This window comes from Calliphora vicina, chromosome 5 (genome assembly GCF_958450345.1).
Source record: "Calliphora vicina chromosome 5, idCalVici1.1, whole genome shotgun sequence".
Lineage (NCBI taxonomy): Eukaryota > Metazoa > Arthropoda > Insecta > Diptera > Calliphoridae > Calliphora > Calliphora vicina.
Window position 1 is genome coordinate 110,406,346 of NC_088784.1, and position 26,302 is coordinate 110,432,647.

Here is a 26,302-nt window from a genome sequence, read left to right on the forward strand (position 1 = left end):
TCCCTGTTGCACACACATAGATACAAATCTAAAACCTAAAACTTACGTAGTAGTAGTAAACAATGTGCTACTCTATTCATTGAACATTCATTCCGGCTACTACGACGAGTTTAACTTGAGGAGCATGAGTTTCATTCATTTAGTTTGAATTTGTCTGGCAACGTGAAATGTTTATCGAACAAAACGTATTTTTCTAAGCTAGAAAACGGTGGTGCGCATGCGTACAGTTTTTTTTCATTTGTATTAAATTCTAGATAGAAAAGTAGACAAAATATTCAAGACGAAAATTACGAAAGAAAAAAGTAACTACAATAAATTAAATTATGTTGAAAAGTGTTAATTTAAATTTTAAATAAAACCTATCCGTAAATAATAAACGACATTTTGTGTTTGCTATTTAATTTAAAATCGATTTCGAAAGCGAAATTATTATTAAAGTAATTAACGTTAATTTAACTTAACTTAAATACTACATAGCTACATACTTAGTTAATCAAGTTTAATTGTGAATTTATTTGAAAGTGTAGAGTACAAGCGCAATAAACAAACTATGTACAAGTGCACAAGTGATTAAAAGCAGCAAAAATAATACATAATAATAATAACAACAACAACTAAACATTTATTTATTTATTATATCTATAAGCTATAAATTGTTGTTGTTTGCTGCTCATAGTGATTTATAAATAGTTTGTTTAAAAAGTTGTAGAAAAATTAAATCTAAAAACAACAAAAACAAAATTAATAACAATAAAACAGAGAGTGCAAAAACAAAAATCCACAACAACAACAACAATAGCAAATTTAAAACAAAAATCCAACTACAACTACATACTGGCATTCATATTTTATATCATACAACAACAACAAAACTGTTGTAATTAAAATTCCTGCCTGCCACTCACTCATTTCGCTAGATTGATACCTCAACTGTCTTCCATAAATCTCTAACTATATATAAATACAAATACAACAAAACAATTTGACACATTGATCTTTTTTATTCTGTGTATGTGGAATGTAAAAACAGATTCTCGAAATCTAAAACTCTGAAGGATTTATTTATTTAAATGCAGCATAAATAAAACTCAATTCAACTCAACAACGCCAACCAACAATTGAATATTTATTTTTGTGGCAGCATATTTATTTTATGGTAAGTTTTTTTTTTGTGATCATCAATAAATAAAAATGTAATTTGAGCAACCTTTGTACATATGTATGTAAAGATATAATGGATTTAGAGTTTTCAAAGGAAAATAACAATACACAAATGAAAACAAATTAAAGCACGTACTAAATTTCCTTTAGATCTACATACATAGTTACGAAAATTCTTAAAACAATAGGTTTTGAATCTTTTTGGACATAAAACATGTGAACATTTACATATTTAACATGTATTAGTGTGTGTAACTCCTTCTAGAATTACAATTTTTTTTTTTTGGTAAAAATGCAGTAATTTCTGCCAAACATAAAGACGATCGGATATCATTAACCCCTGACGTTCTGGTACAAATATTGAAAAAAAAAAAATCTCTCAAATCATTATCCATTTCCACACAGAGAAAACTGATTTGTTGCGACAATCGAATTTAGTCCGTTATAAGCAATAACTAGGGTTCCTAATCTCCACGAATTTTTTACGTTCCAGTGCAATACCTGTTAAAAAGTATTTAGAATGAAGTGGTTGGAAAGTTTTGCCTTAGCCGCTTTATAGTCCAGACCTTTCCCTGCCGACTACTATTTGTTACGATCGATGCAGAACAGAGTTTATTGACTTGATTCGTTCTTGGCCCCAAAAGGTGAACAGTTCTTTTGGCTCGGAATCCATATGTTGCCTGAAAGATGGGAAATGGTCATAGCTAACAGTGGCCAATACATTGAATAAAGTTGTATTGTACAAATGTTTCAAAATAAAAGCTAAAAATTTGAAAATATTCCGAATTTTTACACAATCATATTATGGTTGAGGTGGAATGGTTGATCATAATCATAATATGATCATGTAAGTTATTATTGAAATAAATTGTATTTAAAAATATAGAATAGAACATGGTATATTTGAGCAACCATGAAAATATTTTCTCTGCGTGTATCTTTTTGATCTAAACGTATTTGCTGTTAAACTTTTAGTTGCTCTATTTCCATAAACTGAACTTTGAACTTTCCATAAACTAATAATGAATATGAATTTTCTAACTTCAAAGTGTTTGTTTGAACTTAAAACTGGATCTAAGTTCAAGATCAAATGCAATCAAATTAAATATAATTAATTTAATTTGATATTCAAATGGGTGCAACAAAGTTTTCTCGCTGTTGTTGGAAATTAAATAAAATTGAAGCAGATGTGTAAATGGGTTTGTTTGTTTGAATGCTTAACTTACTACAACCTGTTTGAATTCTAACAAATAACTATGTATTTCATTTATGTGGGAAATCGTGCTTGGAAAGTGTAAAGAAAACAACAAACAAACAAATTGTTACATAAGAAACGTAATATCAAATTGATTTGAATTTACTTAATACTGATCAACCAACCAGCCAGCCACCAGTTAGCCATCCATCCATTGAGTTAGTCAGAAAATAGAAAATGTTTTGTTTAAAAGTTGAAATGAACAAAGACAATAATAATAGTTAATACAATAAAAAATAAATAATTTTATGCATACATATGTATATGTAGCTTAAATAATGTTTTGAATTTCAGTCTCATCTTTCTCCATAATCATTCAATCAATATACTGGTATTCATGATCATTCCATTCATATGATAAACACCTGATTTTCTCCTTAGTTTTAATTTGAAAAACGTTACTATTCTTTATTGTTATTTTAAATACTTTTACAAAGTTTATGTTTATATTCGAATATGTATGTGTTTAGGTGTGATTATTATAAAATTTTGATGCTATTTTATAATCAAATACTTTGTCTCTTTTATAAACGTTTATTGTATTTCCTATAAACACCACCAACCATCCAAACGATTATTTATTGCTTTAAACTTTCCCAATTTAAATTCTTTGTTTAGTTTTGTTATGCAATACATATTTATAACTTATTTTCTTTTAAACAAATTTAATTGTTGAAAATTGCAAAAAAAAACCCTTTTTTATGGCATAAGTTTAATAAAATCGCACAGAGTTTTAACTAAACAAAGAGGAAGAAAGCGCATTTCATTATTTATTTATTATTATTGGCAACAAATTAATGTTTAAATGAATAAGAAAAGAAAGAAAGAAATAAATTCACTTAATTATAGGTGTTTGTGTTTTCAAATTTGAGCAAATTAAATTTTGTAAATTATTGTTTTATTTAACAAAAACAACAACAGCGCTCGCTCATTATTTCATTTGACATTTATTTCCGTTGCTTTTTTCATGATTTAACCAAAAAATGATGATATCGAAATTTTGTTTAAATTAATTTACATTCATACATATTTATATTTTATTATACATTCATTTGTATAAATTTATTTGTAAGAAACTTGTTTTACTTTTCTTTAAAAAAAAAAATAGAATTTTGTTGATATAAAATTTATTTTATTTCATTTTACATTTTTGTTTTAGCAAAACTCATTAAAACCAAGTTATAAATGATGCAAACTTTCGTTGAAAATAATTTGCTTATGGGGTCATAGAAAGATCACCAACCAGTATGATAATTAATATTTATGACGATTTAGCTTAGTACATACTTACATTTTTACAAAGAAATGTTTACTTAATGGATTTTTGCACATGTTAAAACAAAATTCTGAAAGATGCTCAAAAAACTGACCATACTTTCTCCGAAAATTAGTGGTTTCAGTTTAAGTGTATCAGAGACTACAAAATATTCAATAAATTCGAATTGAAATTTTAAAATTTCAATATATGGTCTGGTGAATATACACTTTGGAAATAAGCAAGATGGGCTACCGATTGGAAATGGTAACGTCAATTTTGATTATAACATAATAACAGTTACTTCGGTAACGGTAACGATATTTTCTGTTATATCGGTAAAGGTATATTAAATTATTAATAAAATTTACAAAAAATTAAAAATAAATTGTCAATGTTTGTATTCTATTATATTTTAAATTCTGTAGATTTCAATAAACTCAGTTATTAAAATTAAGAATTTATATTTTTAAAAATTTAAAAATACGATATTTTTTTAAATATTAGGTTTTATTTTTAAACATTTGTACAATATAATTTTATTCCAAGTATATGAAAAGGTCATTGCTAACAATGACCTTTTCACGTCTTTCTGGCAACATATGTATTCCGCGCCAAAAGAACTGCTCATCTTTTGAGGCCATGAACAATCTGAAGTGAAGCGTATCCCAGAGTGAGCGTTCTGTATCGATCAAAACAGATAGTAGTGAGAAGAGGCAAGGTATGTACTAAAAAGAGGGTGAGGCAAAACTTCCTAACCTCTTCATTCTAAATACTTTTTAACTGGTATTGCAACATGTGGCCTAGCTTGTCATAATGGAATATTACGGTTAAATATCTGGTCGCATATTCTGGGAGTGTTTCGGCTAATGCTTGCTTCAAACGAATCAGTTGCATCGGAACAGATTCCCTGTGATAGTCTGGCCAGATTTCAGCAGCTCATAATAGATGGGATCCTTTTACTCCCACCATATACAGAGAATTACTTTAGCGCCATGGATATATGGCTTTGGTGTCGATACGACTGGTTGGCCGGGCTTCACATATGATCTCTTACGCTTCGGGTTATTGTACATTTTTCATCACAAGTAATGAATCGGTGCAAAAATGTATAGCGTTCAACAAGTAGTCAGACATAATTAATCGTCTATCAAGGTCTCTCAACTTTAATTATTATGGTTCCCAATTTCCCTGCTTTTGAATGAATCCTACTGCTTGCAAATGTTTTAAAATTACTGCTTGAGTAGCTCCCAATGATTTTGCAAGCTCTTGTTGAGTTTGACAACAATCTTCATGGAGTAATGCCTCCAATTCTTGGTTTTCAACCTTTTTTTGCTGGCCTGGGCAATCTTTGTCTTCCGTGTCAAAATCACCACTTCTGAACCGCACAAATCACATCTCGCACTTTGAAACCGATGAAACACATTCACCATAAGCTTTGGTTGGAGATATCGGTGTTCTTCAGCAGCACTTTTTTTTTCAAATTAACACTTTGTTGGCACAAAATTCGACATTTTCGAAGAAAAAAAAACGTTGTTGTTTACACTATAATTTTCAATAACTAAGTGAGAATAATTGACTGATAAGTTATTAAAAACGCATTCAAATGATACGCCATCTATTATAAATACTGCATTTTTAAGTCATACACCCAATCATTTCAAAATATTTATAAAATATTCTTAATGGTATTTAGAGCCAATGGTATTTACGATTATGTCGTAACGGTATTTTAACGATAATTGCTGTTTTAAGGTAACGGTAGTTAAGCTAAATGAATATCGAAAACCAAACGGTCCGTAAAAAACCGAGATTTCGAAGATAATTCGGTTTTTCGGTTTATAAACACAAATAATCATATTATAGTTTATGTGGATCATTATATGATTGGATACAATCATATTATGGTTGGAGTAAATCATAATATGATTGAATGTAATCATATTATGGTTGGAGTGAATCATAATATGATTGAATGTAATCATATTATGGTTGTAGTGATCATATTATGGTATTTTATGTTAATATGACGTTTAACCATATTATAGTTGGTGTGGATCATAATATGATTGGATATAATCATATTATGGTTGGAGACAATCATAATATGATTGAATCATATTTAATCATAATCATATTATGGTTGTAGTGATCATATTATGGTATTTTATGTGAATATGACGTTTAACCATATATTTAATCATATTATGGTTGGAGTGAATCATAATATGATTGAATGTAATCATATTATGGTTGGAGTGAATCATAATATGATTGAATGTAATCATATTATGGTTGTAGTGATCATATTATGGTAGTTTATGTGAATATGACGTTTAACCATATATTTAATCATATTATGGTTGGAGTGAATCATAATATGATTGGATATAATCATATTATGGTTGGAGTGAATCATAATATGATTGAATGTAATCATATTATGGTTGTAGTGATCATATTATGGTATTTTATGTTAATATGATGATTTTCGATTATGGTCACCACAACCATGCTTTTTCTTTATGTGTAAACGCGTGGATAAACATGTTTTTTCTTTAGGTGCAGTTACAGCCACAATTTACCATTGAATGTGCTATTATTTTAAACACAGCTATGGCAGTGAGTTGAAATTTTTGGTAGTTTTCTTTTTAAATCTAAATTTTATTGTTGTCTAAAAAATAAAACAACAACATTTAACAACAGGTAAATTTAATACATACATATGTATTGCAATTTCGAAATGCAACTTGTAACTTGCAACACAATAACAACAATAAGAACATTATAATGTTTCTTTGAATATAGTTGGGTGTGTGTTTGTGTGTCGCTCTGTAAGCATCTGATTGTGTTGTTTTCTTTTGTTTTTGTTTATAAACATGTTCGTTCATTCATTTTATGTTTATGCACTTTGTTCAGTTTCCGTTCCTTTTATTTTATTTATTTTTTTGTTGCTGTTACTCCTATTAAACATTTGTAAGTTTCTGTGTCGTTTAGTTTTTCAAAACTCAATTTTTCGTACTTTTCAAACTCGTACGTACTTCTTTCTACTCTTTGCAACAAACAGAATAATTAGTATAATTACGAAATTATATTAGATTAACGACACAATTTGTTGGGTTTTTTTTCCAAACTAACAACAACAACTACAACAATAATAGTAATTTATAATTATAAATACTATGTACCAGCAACTACTCGAGAATAAGACGAACAAAAAAAAACAGCAATTAAAATGTTCAAAATACAAAAAAAAACCTCTCAACAATAAAAGACATCAACCGCAAAAATTAAAAAAAAGAAATAAATACATATGTAGAAACAACAAAAACATAAAAATGTCATAAAACAAAAGAAATTTCATTATAGCAGGCGATCTATTTAACATTTTGTTTTTTTTTTCATTTATTACCTTATTTCTCTCTTCAGAAAGTTGTAGTAACTTAAAAAGAACACGAGTGTAAGAGAAGCAAGATACATTCATCAGCAACATTCATGTTTACATCTCAAATACATTTACACATTAGGGAGGTTTCCAGTAGTGGATATTGGATTATTATGAATGACACTTGATTAATAGTAAAACTTTGAAAATTTTAGTCAAATCGGATAATGTTAAGCATATAAGTGCGGAAATACATATGGGCAATTCCATATCATCGTACGTGACATTTGTACGCTTACAGAATGGAATATATTTTGCAAAAATAAAAGTATCTGAAAAATAATTTGGTCTTTATGTTCCATTCAGAGGGTACTATATTTTAAAATAATAAAAAGTTCTTTCGAAACGTTGTTGTCCAAAATATCGAGTGAAATAAGGGTTTTGGGTTTTCGGTTGTGGTAGTCATTCTCGTGGAATTGCCCATATGGCAAATTTATATATATCCTTATGGTGAAGAATATAAAAAGCATCCTGATACACAGTTCCCTCAATATAAAGATACAAAATGAATTGAGCCCACAGTTTCTCTTTGTTTCGGATAGGCCTAATATTGACTTTTTTGTCAGAATATCCATTCGGAAGGTTCCAAAGTTTCGGTTTCGAGAAATTTCTTTCGAACTACCCTAATACACATGCACGGCGACTAATGTGCATACAACAACAGTTGACTATTAGAGTTATGAAAAATGTATGTCATTTATAATTTAAACGATAGAAAAAATCTTGATATTGTTACAGACTATTTGGCAACTAAATTTTTATATCTGTATCTACATACATACTTATGTACGTACATAGATAATATAAAAATGATGTCTGTGGATTTATATAATTAGCGTTTTATATAAATTTTATATAAAGGGCAAAAATGGACCAAACCAAATATTTTAAGACATTTTTGATGACTCCTGTAAAATGTTTAAAAGGGACTTAGCACATCTGCACATTAAGTGAACGATGCATAGTGGAGAAATTAAAAAAAGTGAAAAAAATCTGTAGTTTCTAAACGTAATATGCGGGAAGTTTTGCTTTACTTCTGAAATACTCCGATTGCTCACCAAAGCTTATGGTGAATGTGTTCCATCAGTTTCAACGTGCGAGAGATGGTTTGTGCGGTTCAGAAATGGTAATTTTGACACTGAAGACACAGTTCGCTCTGGTCAGCCAAAATAGTTCGAAGACCAAGAATTGGAGACATCACTCCATGAAGATTGCTTTCAAACTCAACAAGAGCTTGCAAAGGCATTGGAATCTACTCATTCAACAATTTCAAAACGTTTGCGAGCAGTAGGATTTATCCAAAAGCAGGAAAATAGATCCATTAAAATAATCCGAAGCAATGAATGTGAAGTCTGGCCAACCATCCGCCAAATATCAATGAAGCTAAGGTAATGATTTGCATTTGGTGGGACCAAAAAGGTCCTATCTATTTTGAGCTGCTGAAATCTGGGCAGACCATTATAGGGATCCTGTACCGAACGCAACTGATTCGTTTGAAGCAAATATTGTGTCGATCGATGCAGAACGCTCTGTTTGGGATACTCTTCACTTTGATACAGAGTATCCGATATTGGCTTGATTCGTTCATGTCCTCAAAAGATGGTCAGTTCATTTTAGTGAATGGTAAATCGATTACGATTATGGTCGAAAATCGATTTTCAGGGTCTAAAAACTATTATTTCGTGATCGATTATATACTCCGATTTTTATGCTGAAGTCGATTTTTGATAACGATTAATCGAAATAGAAATAAAATTCCGGAATTTTTAGTATTGTCTACGTTTTTTGCTTTCATTAAAATTTGCAATATATTAATATTTAGCTGACATCGGAAAATATTCACGGAGGACCTCATTTTTTATTGCGAAATTTTGTCAACCTTAAGAAAAGCGCTACGAAATTTTTTCCATATAATTGTTGTCAAATGTTTGCCGTTACGGTTTATAAAATGAGCACCTCAAAATAAAGGAGTTATAATACTATTCCAAAATATCATTTTAATCCGTAATTATAGCGTATATGGGTCATTTGCTATAGTTCCCAAAAATGCAGGTCGATTATTAAAAAATCGATTATTGGGTTCGATTAATCGACTGTTAAAATCGAAATGAAAATAGTTGATCGAAAAGTCGAAAATCGATTATTAGCTTTTCATACCATTCACTAGTTCATTTTAAACAATTAAAAAATTTCCAATTGTCTATAATCTGCAGCTGCAAACAAAAATGACCCAATCTTTTCGAGTTCATCGTATATTCATCTAGTATATTTCACAGAATTCTGTAGCTTCAATTTGACCCATTTAATTAAAAGATTGACAAATTCTAGCCTAGAATCCTACTTAAAACCTGTTACTTTTGTTGTTGAATGACTTTAATTTATTGTAATATTATTATTCCTAAAAAAATTATACTCGCAGATACATACATACATATTTACAAAATAATTTGTTTATTAAAAATATTAAGGTCATTTTGTTTATATTACGAGTATGTATGTATATATACAAATCTGGTATAAGTTATAAAATTATGAATACAAAATAATTAGCTGTTTGCTTTGTTTTAATTACATGTGTGTTTAATTTTAGTAACAATTAAATTAAGTTAGAGTACACACAATTAATGTACATAACGTTAGCTTAGTGAGCAAATATGCCAAGTCCAGTTTTTATGAAAATTGAGATTTTAATACAAAACGTTTAAGAAAAAGTAAAAATACTCGTCTAATTGAAAAAAAAAATTGTTCCTCAAAATTGCAAAATTATTATCTAAGTCAAATTTAATTGAGTATAAATAACTACGCTATTAATTATATATATGGGGCATTTCATGTCAAGTAAACCAACTTTTGAAATCGATGTCTTCCGATCGAAGACATCAAGGTTAGTTCTATTGTATAGTAATTCAGACAACAAGATCGATGGAGAACTCTCTGAGTTAGTGGGGGTCAAAATTTGATTTCTTTTGCATTTTCTTATCCATGTAACATATTACCTATTGTTATTACCAAAATGTGTCCCAAATAGTTTAGATAGCTCTTTCTTCAATCTTTCGAAAAAAAAAATAAAAAAAAAATAAAAAAATTTTAATAATTTTTCCGAATTAAAAAAAATACAAAAAAGGCCCATTTTGAAAAAAAGTCAAAAAAGTTTTTGATTTCGGAAAAAAATATTAAAAATTTTTAATTTTTTTTTTTGCTTTGCCAAAATGTCTATCCAATAGAACTACCTTGGTACAAATTTCATCCCGATCGAAAGACACCGATTTCAAAAGTTGGTTGACTTGACATGAATGCCCCATATATTAGAGCAAAACTGGTTTTCATTATTATAATTTTATTCAAAAAACGTAAATTATATTTAAATAGTTTAAAGAAATATTGAATACTTTTTAAATTTATTATCCTCTCGACTACTAAAATCAAAAACATTGGTCTATTATCTTTTGAGAGCAACTTAAACGACAGTGAAGACTTTAAATTACATAACAGAGTTGAAATCATAAAAATCGAGCCCTAACAGCATAAATATCTTAACCAACAATATATACAAATGTTTTTCAGTTTTTAATGCAAATCGATAATTTAGAATCGTTTACATAATCAGGGAAGACAAATATCGCGCAGTCCAGCCAAACGAATTTGAAGAATAAGAAATGCAGGCAATACTCCATGAAGATTGTTGACAAACTCAACTCAAGCAGCAATTTGCGGCCAGCATGATTCATCCAAAAGCAGGGAAATTGGGTACCATACGAATTGAAATCTGAAATCTTTCCAGGCTATCACTGGTAACTTGTACCGAACGCAACTGATTCGTATGAAGCGAGTATTGAACGAAAAACGCCCACAATATGCCGGCAGACATGAAACCGTAATATTCCAACATGAGAACGCTAGGTCACATGTTTCAAAACCTGTTAAAAACTATTTTGAAAGAAGACCTTGCCCCGTCAAACTAATATTTGTTTCGATCGATACAAAACGCTCTCTCTGGAATATTCTTCACTTCAGAGCAGAGTATTTGAAATTGGCTTGAATTGGAATCCATATGTTGTCAGAAAGATGGGAAAAGGTCAAAGCTAAGGAAAATACTGTGAATAAATTTATATTGTCCAAATGTTTCAAAATAAATGCTAAAAATTTTAAAAAATTTTGCATTTTTAATTCATTTAACCAATAATAAACAAAATTGCCGCATAAGGACACTATAGACTCCAGACACTATAGACTCCATTTCATCAAGAAACCAGGGATCATCGGACCTTATTTTTTCAAAAATGATGTCTGATCTTGCGATACGGTCAATGGAGATCGTTAGCGCACCATGATCAATGATTTTTTGTATGAAAATATCGATGACATTGATACGGGTGAGATGTGGTTTCATTATGATGGTGCTACATGTCATACGGGGACCGCAACCATCGATTTATTGAAATCAAAATTTGGCGATAAATTGATTCGAGAAATGGCGATTTGACATCTCTTTCTTATTTCCTGTGGGGTCACGTTAAGTCACTGGTTTATGCTGATAAACCAGCAACAATTGACACCTTGGAGGCCAACATTGTTAATGTTATTCGTGACACACGGATCGAAAAAGTGGGCCAAAATTGGACATCCAGAATTCTGGATGTCCAATTTCTGCAGAATGCGCTTCGTCAAGAACAGCCGCGGTGGCCATATGCTCGAAATCATTTTCAAATGTTAATGCTTTTTTGTGTTATTTTTTACAATTTAAAGTTCTATTTGGGCTTAAAAAACAGCCTTTGTAATAAACTAAAACTATGTATTAAAATAAAGCCACAACAATAATACATACACAATTATTTACTTAATATGTAGTACCTAAATACATACGTATGTGTGCATATTGTGTATTATTACATTTGTTGATGTATTTACTAACAACATTGAGGTTTTTTTATTTGTAAAATTATTCGTGACCGCAAAATGAACTACTTAATAATGCAAATAAATTAAAAAGCAAAATAAAAAAAAAAATACAAAATGTTCTTATCGAAAAAAAGTAAAAATAAATAAAATTCAAGTTTTGCCTCCTGTGAGGATTGAACTCACGACCCCTGGTTTACAAGACCAGTGCTCTGCCACTGAGCTAAAGAGGCTGACGAAATTTGCGCTGGCTAAAACTCAATAAAAACAAGTGGCAGCAGCATAAAACAACAACAACAACAACTAAATTTAATAGTATCTAATAGCAAAATAATAAAGATACACAAGAACAATTAAAATTCTTTTATAAAAGAAATTATTACAAATTTCTCCAATAGTAGATAAATAAAAATTTTGTATTTCGCTAAAAATTCAACAAAATTGATTTTTCTGTTATTGACAGTTGAAGGTTGACACAAATAATTTAATTACTGTGTAGTAGTAGACAGCTGTTAACAAAAACAAAAACTAAACAAAGAAGAATAATATGTTAGAAAGCCATAGAATAGAAACAAATTGTAACTAACAAACACCCACTAAATGACAAGAAAATTTAATAATTTGAAATGAATATTGGAAAAAATTAAATAAAAATACCAAACAACCGCCAACCAACGTAAATGAAGATGATTGCGGAGTGTTTAAAATATTTAGTTTTTAAATAAAAAAAAAAAAAAAAAAACATAACGTGAGATCATCAAAAAACGAATAATAATAATAATAATTAAATATTAACAATGTTTGTTGGATTTTGTTTTTAAATTAATTTCAATTTTGGTCTTAAAAAAGAAGCAATAAAAACAAAATTATAGTGATGCATTCATTCTCTACTGCCACTTGTTTGTATTTTATGGTAGTAGTCAGTCAGTTAAGCTAAGTTAACATGGCAAATACAGTCAGTCAGCTTCATTAATTTCATATTCAAAATACAGTCATGCTGCAGTTATTATTTCATATAAATTATTTAATTTCAAATGTATCTTTTTTTATTTTGGAAATTTGAATTTTGTGTAGGTTGGTAGGCATGCGTTAAATATGACGTTTGTTAAGAAAACGCAACAAACCCTCTTATATATTGTTTATTTATTTAATAAACCAACATAAATACTCACCTAGTAAATGTATTTTTGAAAATGCAAATAAATACATTATGTTTATACAGCTAGTGATTAATAATTAGCTTGAAGCAGATGTGAAATAAATGCATATTTCTGATATGAATCTATATTTCAAAGCCTGTTTTTCGTTAACTTAACATCTTTTTTCAAAATCTGTTGTAAATTAAAAACAATTTGAAAATTTATTGTTTCTAAAATCTTTGGACGATAAGAGAAATTCAACAATTTATTTTGTAGAATGATTAATAATGTTTGTTTTTCGTTATTTACTTAGTTTAATTGTTAAAATGCAGGCCTACAATAAATAATACAATACAATACATTTGTATCAGTCATATCTAAAGCTTCAGCTATTTCTGGGAATTTTTCACGCATGTATACATATTGAAATCGTCAGAGCGTGACATTAACATTTTTTTTAAGTTTTTCTTTTTTTTTGTATTTAATAATTTTATTGCAAAAATAATAAAAGAACCCTTTTTTAGTGGAGTTTATGAACAACAAAAATAAAATTGCAATTATTATTTTCATTTCCCCTTTCGTTGGTAATGAAATTCTGTGTTCAACAAGTATGTAAAAGTAACAGTAACAGAGGAAAATGTTTAAATTAAATGAAAACAAGTTGAAATTTATTTAACCAAAAAAAAATTTATAAAAACTAGAGCTTGCTAAATTATTGGCAGCTACTCAAGCAGCAGTAGTTGAAAACGAGAAATCTTGAACCGAATCATTACTTGCGATGAAAAAAGCATCCATTACGATAACCCGAAGCGTAAAAGATCGTATGTGAAGCCAGGACAACCCGACAAATCCACAACAAAGTCAAATATCCATGGCGTTAAGGTAATTCTCTGTATTTGGTGGGAGCTAAAGGGTTCTATCTATTATGAGCTGTTGAAATCTGAAATAAAGTGTAATACAACTGCTTGACTATAATTCAAGGCTTGAATTATACTTGCTTTCAACTTGAATTCCAGTAAAAATGGTTATTGGGAAAGCTACAAATTTGAAAGAATCCCGAATCCAATAAAAATAAACTTCTTCAGAATCATAAATCAAATCAAAATAAATGGATTTCTACACCATTGAAAATATAAATGGAACTTTTCTGACAAATAATTAGAAGTTTCTGAAATACAAAATGGAAATGGTGTCCTGAAATAATACTGCATGCTATATTTGTTGTGTTATCGTAACCAACCAACAGAGACCTGCGCCGAACGCCTAAGGGTAGGTTAAGCCGAGCCGCCGATAAGAGACCTTGTGAATCGAATAATTGTGTAAATTCGAATACAAATTTTGTTGATTTAACGATTTTTTCTTTAAAATTCTATATTTTTCTTTGGTATAACCTACAAGATTAGCTTTACTGTAGATTTAAACACTAGAGGGCTAATTTGGCTAATGAGTAGTATATTTTATATGTCGTTCTTATTTCACCCTAGTCTTATTTCTTGTTTTAATAATGATGATGTTTTTTAATGTTTTTTTTTTTTGGTTTAGAAAGATGTTTTTTTTTCTTCAGCTTTAAAAACATTCTCGTGGAGTTTTCATAATTAACATTACGCACTATCATAATTCATTCATATGAATATTAGAAAAAAAAAAATAGCAAAAAAGACGTTCTACTTGTTAAATCTTGTTTTTGTAAATAAAAAAAACGTTTGAATAAATGTATTTTTTCTAAATTTTACTACGATTAGATTGGGCTGGTTAATGTTAAATAAATGAGTCAAGTTATAAAGCGAGAGAGAGAGAAAGAGGAATAAATAAAAAACCAAACAGAAAAATAAGAACCAAATTGCCAAACACCGTTTAACAACAAGATTGTCCAGATTTGAACACAAGAAGACACACAAGTGAAACAAACATCCAATGTAACTGTGAATACTTGTACGAGTAATTTCAAAAAAAAATACAAAAAAACAAATAAAATGACACAGAAATCTAATGTTGATTGCACTTATTAAGACTCAAGTTTTTGTTTTTGTAAGAATATCAAATTAACAATAACTCAAGAAATAGGTAAACAAATTAATAAATTCTAATTGACTAGACAGACAGGCAGGCGGCTATTTTAAATGAAATTACTGTTATTTTACATTGAATGTCACACTGTTGCTTTTTCAAAGTATTGCCAACTGTTTTAAAGTGAGCCGTTTGGCAATAATTTACAAAAATAGTTTTTTGTTTTGATTCTGTAGAAAGTTCGACAGGAAATAAAACAAATTTGGTATTAATTACAACAATGAGGATAAGATGAACTTTGAAGGAAGCTATTTGCCTTAATTTTAATGGCATGAAAAACTTCTTACAATTAATGATGGCCATTTGTATTCGTAATTTACAAATATTATACCTTTAACTTTAAGTTTATTTATAATTATGTAAAAAAAAATAAAATAAAATAAACATGCAAGGTTTTAATTGTGTAAACTCTCATACTCATACTTACTGGTGCAACAATAAATACATTGAGTAGCATGGACATGGTAGGAAAACTAAAACAGACTAACTCCATCATATACACAGTGGAGGTTTATGTACTTGGCCGTACATGTGTAAATATGTATGTAAATAACAACATGAAGTATATAATTATCAACACTATGGTGGTTATAGTTCAGTGGTTTAGAACGAAGCTAAAGTTAAAACTACAGCTCCTACAAACAAACAAAAAAGAAACAGCTAACAGCTATAACTAACAATGAACCCAAAAATGAAGAAAGACGTGAAAGAAATGTTGAAAGAAGTGGATAAAGTTGAGACATACTACATACATACATATTTTAAAAATGAATTAAAATCAAAAATATAGCCCTCCTAGGAAAATTTTAAGGTAAATAAGAAAATAATCAAACACAACATTTACACTTGCATTGGAAAGTGTACTTCTTTCATTCGTGGTTAGGAAATAAATTGGATCTCAAATGATGAAATCTCCAGAATTGAGCTGTGATCCTTTGACATATATTTAGTAAAAAGGGGAAATTTTAACCATGGATTTTTGGAGCAGCATTTATACATTTTAAAAGGAATAAAATAAGAAAATTGTGTGTATAAAACAATTGTTACTGGAAAAGCGTTCATTTACTTTTTACTATTTTAGAGAATTTATGAAAGTAATTTTGTAAATTTTGATTTTATTCTCTCGTTGCAAGTATTTACTGGGAAAGTAAATGAACAGACCTTATGTTTCAAAAAGTTTCAAAATTAATAGATTTTATTTTCAATACTATGTCAATCAAAAATTTAATTTTAAAAGTATTTTTTTTAAGTTGAAATAAAACAACAGCTAGTGTGAACGACTAACAAAAGTGTGGCACATTTGTAAGTTGTAAATACTTCATTCATACTCGACTTTTAACAACAGCTACAATTATTACATTACGAGTTTATTGTTGGAATTGTTGGAAAAAAAGACAACAATGCTGCTGATGAGATGACGGTGGGAATTGAACTTTCTTTCTTCCTTAGTTACTTACCTTCAAGCGGGAAGAATAATATTTTTGCTATTTAAACGTAGTGCTTCTTTTTCTACACACTCAGGCAGGCACAAATGCATTTCAAGCAGTTTGAACTAAAAATTAAAGTGGAGTGAAATAAAATGAAATAATTTATGTTTGAGTGTGTGAGAGTAGCAGAATTGTGGGAATATTTTCATTGAAAATATTAAAAAAAACACACTGAAAATTATTTGCATGCAGTCATGCATGCATGATCAAATGAAATTTAGTTGAAGATAAGAAAAAGAAGATGATTTAGATATTTGCAACAAATGAATGCAGTTTGTTGTTATGTAATATAATACACACATCTATATGTATTTACATATGTAATATCTGTCTTTATATATCTACTTGAACATTATTACATAGTTCTATATTCACAGCCATCTATCTACATAAATGTTTTAATCTGATCAATGATCTTACAGATGTGTCATTGTAACTTTATCATACAGATCATGGCTGGTGAATAAAAACCAAGTCTCTCATCTGAGTTTTTCAAACACGGCATATTGTATAACATTAGAGTATTAATAATTGTTCAATGCTTTAGTTAGTTACATACATACATATGTTGTATGCCTTCTTAGCTCGTTTTTTTGTAACCAAAATTTATGTATTTTTTTCTTTTGGTTTCCATTACAGATCTCATTATATTAAAAAACCATGGACGGGGGTAGTGTTATAAGTGAACCAATATCGGCAGCTCATCGTGCGTTTGCTAAACAAAAATCAGCTTCAATGGTAAGTTAACAAAGCAATAGCAAACAAAAAAATAGAAAATTGCGTAAACTATCTAGATTTTCTGTTTCTGATACTTGTCAGAGTTAATATTCAAGTTTACTTAAACAGCATTGTTAAACCGTTTAACGCTTAAAGGCGAAAACTAGGCCTCACAGCTTATTAGTTCATTTAACTCAAACTCTGCTTATTATTATTTCAATTTACTAATAATAATAATACTAATAAACAAAACAACCAATGTCTATCTGAAACTCTATTGTATTTAACAATAACAATTACTATTGCGTTTATGAAATATTTGGCAATGTTTAAACTACACCTCTGAAAACATCTTTTTAATGCCTCAATAATTACTTTCGCCATAAAAGTGTTTTAAATTTATTTTTGGCATTTTGCTAGTTTTTATTTTGTATTTGATTTTCTTGGATCACAAAGCATTTCAAGTGTATTCGATTCGATTCGGCTGAATCCAAAAACCACCAGCCAGTCGTCAGCCAGCGAAACAAACAATTCAACCAAATGAATATTTAACCAACAATCATCACACAATGCTGCCTCCGTCTCCACCTCCCAAATAAAGGAAAAAGAAAAGCCAAATAAATATACTTTGTTATAATGTAACTAACTCATTGTCTATTGTTTGGAGCGGAGTAGTAGTGACTCGTTGTTGAGGTTTGTGAAGAAGATTTAAATTCAATTACACCTTCTTCTTTGTAACTTATAGTTAAATGTTTATTTGAAGTTCAAAACAGTTCATTTAATTCATTGTAATTATGAATTTTTGTACATATGTATGTAAATACTTACGTATGTATACATATATGTATGTGATGAGTTCATTAATTAATTTTCAACACTTTACTACGCATGCGTGCAATTACTTTTTTGGCTTAAACTTTTTTTATATTTTGATTTCCTTTTTTTTTTATTTATTTGTAATTTTATTTATTTGAATTATAATATTTTTATATATTTAAAAAAATAATAATAAGCATAATTATTGACCGGAAAAAGGTAATGAATTTCAAAAATACATGCTATACATACTTCATTCTGTACGTTTATTATTAAAAATCAAAATAGCGTTCATTAATTTTTCAATGAATAGTGAAACTTGTTGGTAACTCAATTTCAAATCAAGCTTAACTTAAAGATTTGCCAAAAAGTTACTTACATAGATCTTAAAGATATAGCCCAGCACAAGTGTTAAAAATTAAAATTTGTTTTACATTCACTATAGACCCGGTTCGGTTGCTATTTGAAATCGGGAAATCGGCCTATTTTTTATCTATATCTGGATTATTATGTCATTAATATAGACAATAATGATAACTAATGATAGATATTTCAATGTCCATTGCATTGCCTTTATAAGGCCATAGTAAATTGGACCTACAATGGGTCAAAATCGGTAAACATATTTTTTAATTGTCATAAATTATTTTTCACTAAAAAATAAAATTAATAAAAAAAAAAATTTAAAAATTAAAAAAAACATTATGAAGGAAGATAGTACTATATTTGGCTGTGTCGAATTTTATATACCCTTCACCAAATTATGTTTTAAAATAAAAATTTAAAATTTTTTTTTTTGAAAATCAGAAAATCAATTTTGAAAATAAAAAAATTAAATTTTTATTTTAAAGCATAATTTGGTGAAGGGTATATAAAATTCGACACAGCCAAATATAGCTCTCTTACTTGTTTATATTAAAACATTTCGGTTTTGGGTTGAAATTTCATTTTTTCACACCCCCCTGGGGTGTGAAAGTCAGTAAAGTCGGTACAACCACAAAAAATTAAGAAGAAAATGTCCATCTGTCTGACATTTAATACACAATAGGATATAAATTACTAGACCTAGAAATCCGAAATTTGGCACAAACAGATGTGGAATATAAATAGCTAACTGTGAAAATGTTGGTGAAAAATCAAGGTAGTCGCTGTTCTTTGCTATATCTCAGCCATAAGTTGGACTATAGTGGACATATTGAGCATGTATGTTATTTGGGGGTTTCGGATATTTGATTTCAACATACAGAGGGATAAACGGATTCTATTAGGTGTATGACTTAACTATGCAGGATTTTTTAGAATTTTTACCTTAGTTTTGGTGCCGATTCGGCTGGTTGGTTGGTCTTCACATACGATCTCTTACGCTTCGGCTTATCGTAGTTGATCCATTTTTCATTGCAAGTAATGATTTTCTCTTATAGCGTTCAATCATCATTTCAGACATGCAAAATCGTCTTTCGAGGTCTCTTGGCTTCAATTGGTACAATTTCTGGATGAATCCACACAATGATTTTGCAGGCTATTGTTGAATTTTACAACAATCTTCATAGAGTAGTGCCTCCGATTTTTGGTCTTCAAACTTTTTTGGCTGGCCTGCGGAATTCTTTTCAAATTAAAGAAGTAAAGCAAAACTTTCTGAATGTTCAATAACTAAGTGAGCATAAATGACTAATATGTACCCGTTCAAAAGATACTCCATCTATTGTAAATCCAGCATTTTTAAGTCATACACCCAATATAACTATCCATTATTATTATATACAAAGTTTGGAATTCCTAGTATGTAGAGATATACTATACATATGTAAGTAAATTGTCGAGTATATGATGACAAAGATTCTTCATTCCCTTTGTAAGTTCTAGTAATTAAGTAAATATTAAGAAAAATTTAATGCACACATAAATTAAAATATTTGTATGTAATTTAAATAAGTTTCAATTAATTTCCCAAAACACGTACATAATACAATTTAAATACATAAGAATTCGGCCCTAAAATGGAACAAATAATTTCATATAAAATGTCTGTAAACCCAAATTAAAATGACCGCCGACAAAAACTATTTAAATATGCAGTACAATTTATATGTACGTACGTATGTACGTACATATATTTTGTATTTGTAAACAAAAGTCGCCATAATAAACAAAATACCAGCAGCAATATTCGGCGAGTCACTTGTATTAGAAATGTCGATCACGTAGATGTGTATAAACTTAAAAAGCTCGGGGAAGCTTTAAACTAAAGCTTTCCATACAAAAAGCTTGAACAAATGATGGGTATGTTGATTATTGGAAGACGGAAGAAAACTAAAAACGTCTGAATTCAATACACATCCAAACGTTTGGGAGGAAAAACAGCTGTTACACTAAATAGTGGACGGTATTACGTAGTAAGACAAAAATAAAAAAAATAGAAAAGAAAACCGATAATAAAGTGTAAAATTGTATAAACAGTGTAACTAAGAAACGTCTCTTATTACTAAATTGCCAGAGTAAACAATAACAACAAAAAGTAAACAAAAGGTAAGTACTTGCGGGTTGGGTTGGTTTGATTGTCTGTCTGACAGACTTGCAAGTTTATTGTAATGTTCAATGAACTAAAAAAAAAGAAGAATGTGTTTAATAATGATACCAATGGGACACTTTATAAAACATTTGATTTATTATTTATTAATTAAGCAGTTGTTACAGACATTTCAAGTCTCATAATAATTAATTAATTAAATTGTAATAAACAAAGCTAAGTATGTATTAAAACTTATATTTTAATATGTAAATACTTTCAAATGTTTTTTTTTTATTAAAATGTCCCATATGAACATACGAATTAAAATTTTCCCAAATTGTTTTTTTGTTTGTTGTTTTTGTTAATCTGGTTTCTGGTTTGTTATTAACTATTTCTCTCTGCTCGTGTCTCGGCTTCACTCACCGACCCCGCATAATTTATCAACACAACATACAAATAATTTGTTGCTGCTTTTTGTGACGTCTAGATAACGAGCGACGAATAATAAAGTAGCCGTAATTATTGTTGTTGTAGTTGTAGTAGTAACATAAAAAGCTTTACAATGAAACTGCCAGTGCTTAGTTTATTCTCAACATTACGCCAGTCATTGCTACAACAATCCACAAAAACTCTGGTTGCAAAACAAACTCCTCATCTAGTCAAACAGCAGCAGCAACTACGTTTACATCATTGTTCCACCATGTTACCACGTATTTCATTCTCAAACGATTTCTTTTTCCGTCAGGTAAGTCTGTTAAGCCTAAATATGTCTTAAACTTAATCTGTTTTTGTTTCCAGTTGTTCGATGCTGATAGTTGGACATATACCTACTTGTTGGCTGATGTGAATGCCAAGGAAGCCATCATTATTGATCCCGTTTTGGAACAGGCTAAACGCGATGCTCAGTTAATAAATGATTTGGGCTTTACTTTAAAATATGCCGGTGAGTATCCATCCACAAACTAGTAAAACGAATATTCAAGTACATTTTGGAATAATGAAATTCTCACACGCGTTGTTTTAATCAGCCATAACTGACTGGAACTTTTTTGAGTTTTATCGATAAATTGCTTTGTTATCTTCTAAAAATAATAAATGTTAAGACAATCGATCGGGCACATAAATAAATACAAACATACATATTTATGTTTATGAATAAACAAATTATGAGGTTGCTATAATAGTTTAGTCACATTCAAATGGAAATAGCAAAAAAAAACAAGAAAACAAATACTAAACATATAAACAAAAGATGACATAAATTTATTCCATTCCAAAATTCGATCATTTTAACGAATAACATAGATTTTTATCACTTTCATACTATTTATTTTGAAATATGTAGCTGTAGTTTATTTTGTACTGACTCAAAATGCTGACTTGCATTATCTCTTTTCATGGTGAAATTCATCAAACTTAACCAGTTCAACTTTTTTTTTCTTTGGTCACCTTTGTCAAGGTGAAATGTCTTGGACACAAGTGTGTTAAGAAAAGTGTACGCAAACATTTAACAAAAACTAAAATCCACAACAACTTTATAGTGTCACAATAATTATGGTTGTCATAGAAATATTTTATCCAAGTATTGGATCATGTTTTAATTTTATATAAGGTCATTAAAGCAGTTTTATATGTAAAAGAAAATTTTATAAATTTCTTATAACAACTTTGTTGTTTGCGTGTCAATTCAAACAATTTTGATTAACAGTTTAGATCATCCCCTCACTATCCAAAACTACTGGTATATTAACTGCTATCAGTAGTAAAAATATAATGAAGTATATATATTATGCTATAAATACTTAAAAAGGGGGTCAATTGATAACCATAAGCTTTCTTTAGTAAAGTTGGTTAACAAAAATAATTATATCGCCATTTTAACAAATAATTCTTTTTTTAACGTTTGCCAGATATAATTGTTTGTGTTAGTATTAACAAAGTATTTTTAGCCAATAATTTATTTTACTACAAGCTAATACTTTTTTTGTACAAAAAAATCTTGGATATTTCTATCATAAGTCTGGAAATACCATGTTGATAAAAGGCAATTTTATATATTAACAATTATATTACACACTTGTAATGTTAGCCGTAGCACTGATAACGACTGGTTCAGCAACTCGCTATAACTATTTATATGCACCTGCGGCATCTTCTGACGATTTCCAGCATGCCTTAGCAGAGACACTTCTTGAATGATCATCCAATGCAACAATGTTGATAACAATGTGTTCTCTAGACTAAAATTAGAGTCAAAGATGGCAAATATTCACCCTTATCTTGGTTGGCGTAAACGTCATACGCCTACGACAGTTTCGTACTAGATTAAAGACACAGTTTGCATTTTATCTTTAATCTAGTACGAAACAGTCGTAGGCGTAAGACGTTTACGCCAACCACGATAAGGATGATTTACACAAAAAAGCGTAACCACATTTTGTAGCACAAATTTGTTTGACTTTGTTTACTCTTACGAGTGTTTTGTAAGATCAATAAAATAAAACTAAATATTTATGTTGAATCATCCTAAATAAGATACGTTTCTGAAATAAATAAAAGAATTCAAATATATTTTATTTAGTGGTTCCGTCTTTTTCGACAAATATTTGCCATGTGTGACCCTACCTTAAGATATAGTCACTTCGCATCCGACTCGGTATTTGAACTAATGTGTTATTTGTTGGTAATACGTGTTGCCAAAGAATGATTGAATAACTAAGCTTTGTATTTGTAGCTGATAACCAATTGGCATAATAACTATTACGTTTTTACCTTTTAAAAACGGTGGTTTATTTTCTTTAAATAAAGCGTATTCCTTTAATTGCAAATAAAAGCAGTTTAGTAGTTTAAAATTGTAACATCTCTTTATATTCAAATTTACACAACAATTATATAGTCACTTTCTTTTAACTTTCTTATAATGTACAAGAATTATTGGTTGTGATTTTTAAATAATTTAGATTTTGAAAGCAGTTTTTTTTTACAAATTCAAAGATGCGTATTTTGTAAAATAAAAGTTTTTTTATAAAAAAAATAAATATAAATCGAATTTCCCTAACATTCATTTCCTAAAACAATTTCAGTTAATACCCATATGCATGCTGATCATATAACCGGTAGCGGTTGGCTGAAACAATTGTTGCCTGGTTGCCAGTCAGTAATATCTGTTGATAGCGGTGCTAAAGCCGATATACACATACATGAGGGCGATAAGGTGCAATTTGGTCGCCATGCTATAGAAACATTGGCCACGCCCGGCCATACAAATGGTTGCTTGAGTTATGTTATACACGAACAAGGCTGTGTTTTTACCGGTGATACTTTGCTAATAAGAGGCTGTGGCCGTACCGATTTCCAAGAGGGCAACTCCCAGCACTTGTATGAAAATGTACACAATAAAATCTTTACTTTACCCGACAATTTCCGCGTATACCCAGCCCATGACTACAAGTAAGTTTAATACACTTGTTTTTTTTTTTTAACAATAACTGTCATAAATTAATATTTTTGTAACTATTACAGAGGCCAAATGGAAAGTTCTGTTTGGGAAGAAAAACAATACAATCCTCGTTTGACTAAATCCCTAGAAGAGTTCGTACAAATTATGGACAATTTGAATTTGCCTTATCCCAAGAAAATCGATGCATCTTTGCCGGCTAATCGCGAATGTGGTGTCTATGATATACCCAAGGACCAGTGAGAGATACATACCCAACAAATTGATTTTGCTGTATTTAATTGAAACAAATATTGTAAACTACTTATTCCTAAATGAAATTGTATATTTTTATAGATAAATAAAGTATTTCGAAAGAAATGTTAAACAAATATTATTTTGCAAGTTGCCCGTGCATTAAAAACTAAACTAAGGCAGATTGTTTTACGAGTACATATTTTGATTGTCTTGCAAAAACAATAAAATTAAGCAAATTGTGTTTACAACTACATTTATGCCCGTAATTTCAACAAATAGATATCTACGGTGTAAAATACCCAGCTGATAAATTTACCTAAAAGGTAAATTGACATTCATTTCAAATTAATTACCAAACTATCAAATATTTTTACTCCATAGCACTGATAGATATCTAGTTTTTGAAATTACGGGCATTAGAGTCGGAAGAAACCAAATTATAGTTGGGAAAGTAAGACAAGATAAAATAAAAGTTTATTGTCTTTCATTCTAATTCGCCCTATAGTTTTATTTGTATAATATCTTTAGTTTACCTAAAGAATTTAGGAAAATTGTATGGTTAGTCAGTTAGTGAAATACGCTACAATATATTTCAGTGAATTTTTCCAAATAATATTTATAACTGGGAATTTATTCACGTTAAGGCACTATACGTTGGCCGCGATCTAGTATCGCGATATTTATTGAAAGTGTAGCATGCAGTATTGATGGATCGCAGAATAGCACATTATTGTATAATTAAAACTTACTAAAACCTCTACATTTTATAATGCATATAAACCAGAAATAAAAAAACTAAACACACTTCCTTTGCTTCATTACAGACTATATTAAATCCCAAAGGTTGCAACAACATATCTACCAAATACAGTTTACTACATGACAATTTAAGTACCAAAGCATTATCTAATATTGACTCGAATCTTAGTACGAGTATACCTCATTGTGCTACCACTGGACGTAGGCGCAAGGGCACCTCTTTGGGTGGTACATTGTCATCACGTTCTAGTCGCAATGAATCGAAAGAACTGCGTTCTGCTTTACAGGATCGCGAATCGGTTATACAAAATCTACGCATACAATTATGTTTAGGAAAATTGCCACGTCCCTGCGGCCCACCCCTGAATGATGCCGACAAACCTGCCGCCGAACAAAAACTGCAAAAGCTAAAAACCGAAGCTGAGAACAAAAAAATCAAAATACGAAATTTGAAAAGTGCTTTGGAAAAGCTCGATATCACAGAGTAAGTTTTACATTATTGTGGAAATAGTAATATGTATTTGAAAATGTTTGACTTAAATTATTATTTTTATTTGCAGTAATATAGATGTAAGAATAAGACAGGCCGAATTGGAGTATGCCTTGGGTCGTGAAGAACTGCAGTTATTATCAATTGTGGAAGAAGCTAGAGCTTTGCAAGCGAGACTAGAAAAATCAAAAGTTGAACCTCAAAGTCTTTTTAGGTAAGTGATCAAGTCGATCAAGCTTTTTAAAACTTTTAAGAGCTAATAAAAGAGAAACGGTTGTATTTACAAAATTTAGTGTGTCTCAAATGTTGAGTTCATTATAAATTATAAGAGAGCAAGCACCCATTTTGTGTTACACTAAAATCCAGCGTTGCCTATTTATAGCTTTTCAACAACCGCGAGTTTTTTAACATGGAACTCATTTTAGTTTTATTTTGTTGAAATGCCAAACATTTATCTTATGATTTTACAAAATATTAAGGCAAAATAAAAAAGATAAACAAAATAAAAGCTTTCCAATTAAATAGTTTTTAGTTTCTATTTAAAAGATTTAATAGAAACTTGAATATTATAATAACTTTAATGGTATTCAGTTAAGAGTTAAACTTTCCTAG

At 29.4% G+C, this 26,302-nt stretch overlaps 2 protein-coding genes and 1 non-coding gene across 3 annotated transcripts in view; 2 read left to right on the top strand and 1 right to left on the bottom strand.

Annotated features, from left to right (window-relative positions):
• The first annotated feature begins 189 nt into the window (after positions 1–189).
• Positions 190–26,302, top strand: part of sprt (PDZ domain-containing protein sprite) — a 28,342-nt gene continuing 2,229 nt past the window's right edge. The window contains exons 1-4 of the mRNA XM_065514046.1: positions 190–1,156; positions 17,345–17,443; positions 25,266–25,684; positions 25,761–25,904. Coding sequence (XP_065370118.1) covers positions 17,366–17,443; positions 25,266–25,684; positions 25,761–25,904 — 641 coding nt within the window. The 5' untranslated portion in view covers positions 190–1,156; positions 17,345–17,365. The remainder of the gene's footprint in view (positions 1,157–17,344; positions 17,444–25,265; positions 25,685–25,760; positions 25,905–26,302) is intronic.
• On the bottom strand, positions 12,174–12,245 carry TRNAT-UGU (transfer RNA threonine (anticodon UGU)). Its single transcript has one exon. It is a non-coding gene; the product is annotated as a tRNA-Thr (tRNA).
• Positions 20,603–24,575, top strand: LOC135960112 (persulfide dioxygenase ETHE1, mitochondrial). Its single transcript, XM_065511326.1, has 5 exons — positions 20,603–20,764; positions 21,235–21,492; positions 21,546–21,690; positions 23,831–24,197; positions 24,270–24,575. Exons 2-5 carry the CDS (start codon positions 21,310–21,312, stop codon positions 24,445–24,447), a joined length of 873 nt encoding a protein of 290 aa, XP_065367398.1. The 5' UTR covers positions 20,603–20,764; positions 21,235–21,309; the 3' UTR covers positions 24,448–24,575.

Bases quoted from the DNA above. Each gene is read 5' to 3' on its own strand.
- LOC135960112 (XM_065511326.1), top strand. From the start codon at position 21,310: ATGAAACTGCCAGTGCTTAGTTTATTCTCAACATTACGCCAGTCATTG. The intron at 21,493-21,545 runs GTAAGTCTGTTA...TTTTGTTTCCAG, and splicing joins ACGATTTCTTTTTCCGTCAG to TTGTTCGATGCTGATAGTTG. The intron at 21,691-23,830 runs GTGAGTATCCAT...AAACAATTTCAG, and splicing joins CTTTACTTTAAAATATGCCG to TTAATACCCATATGCATGCT.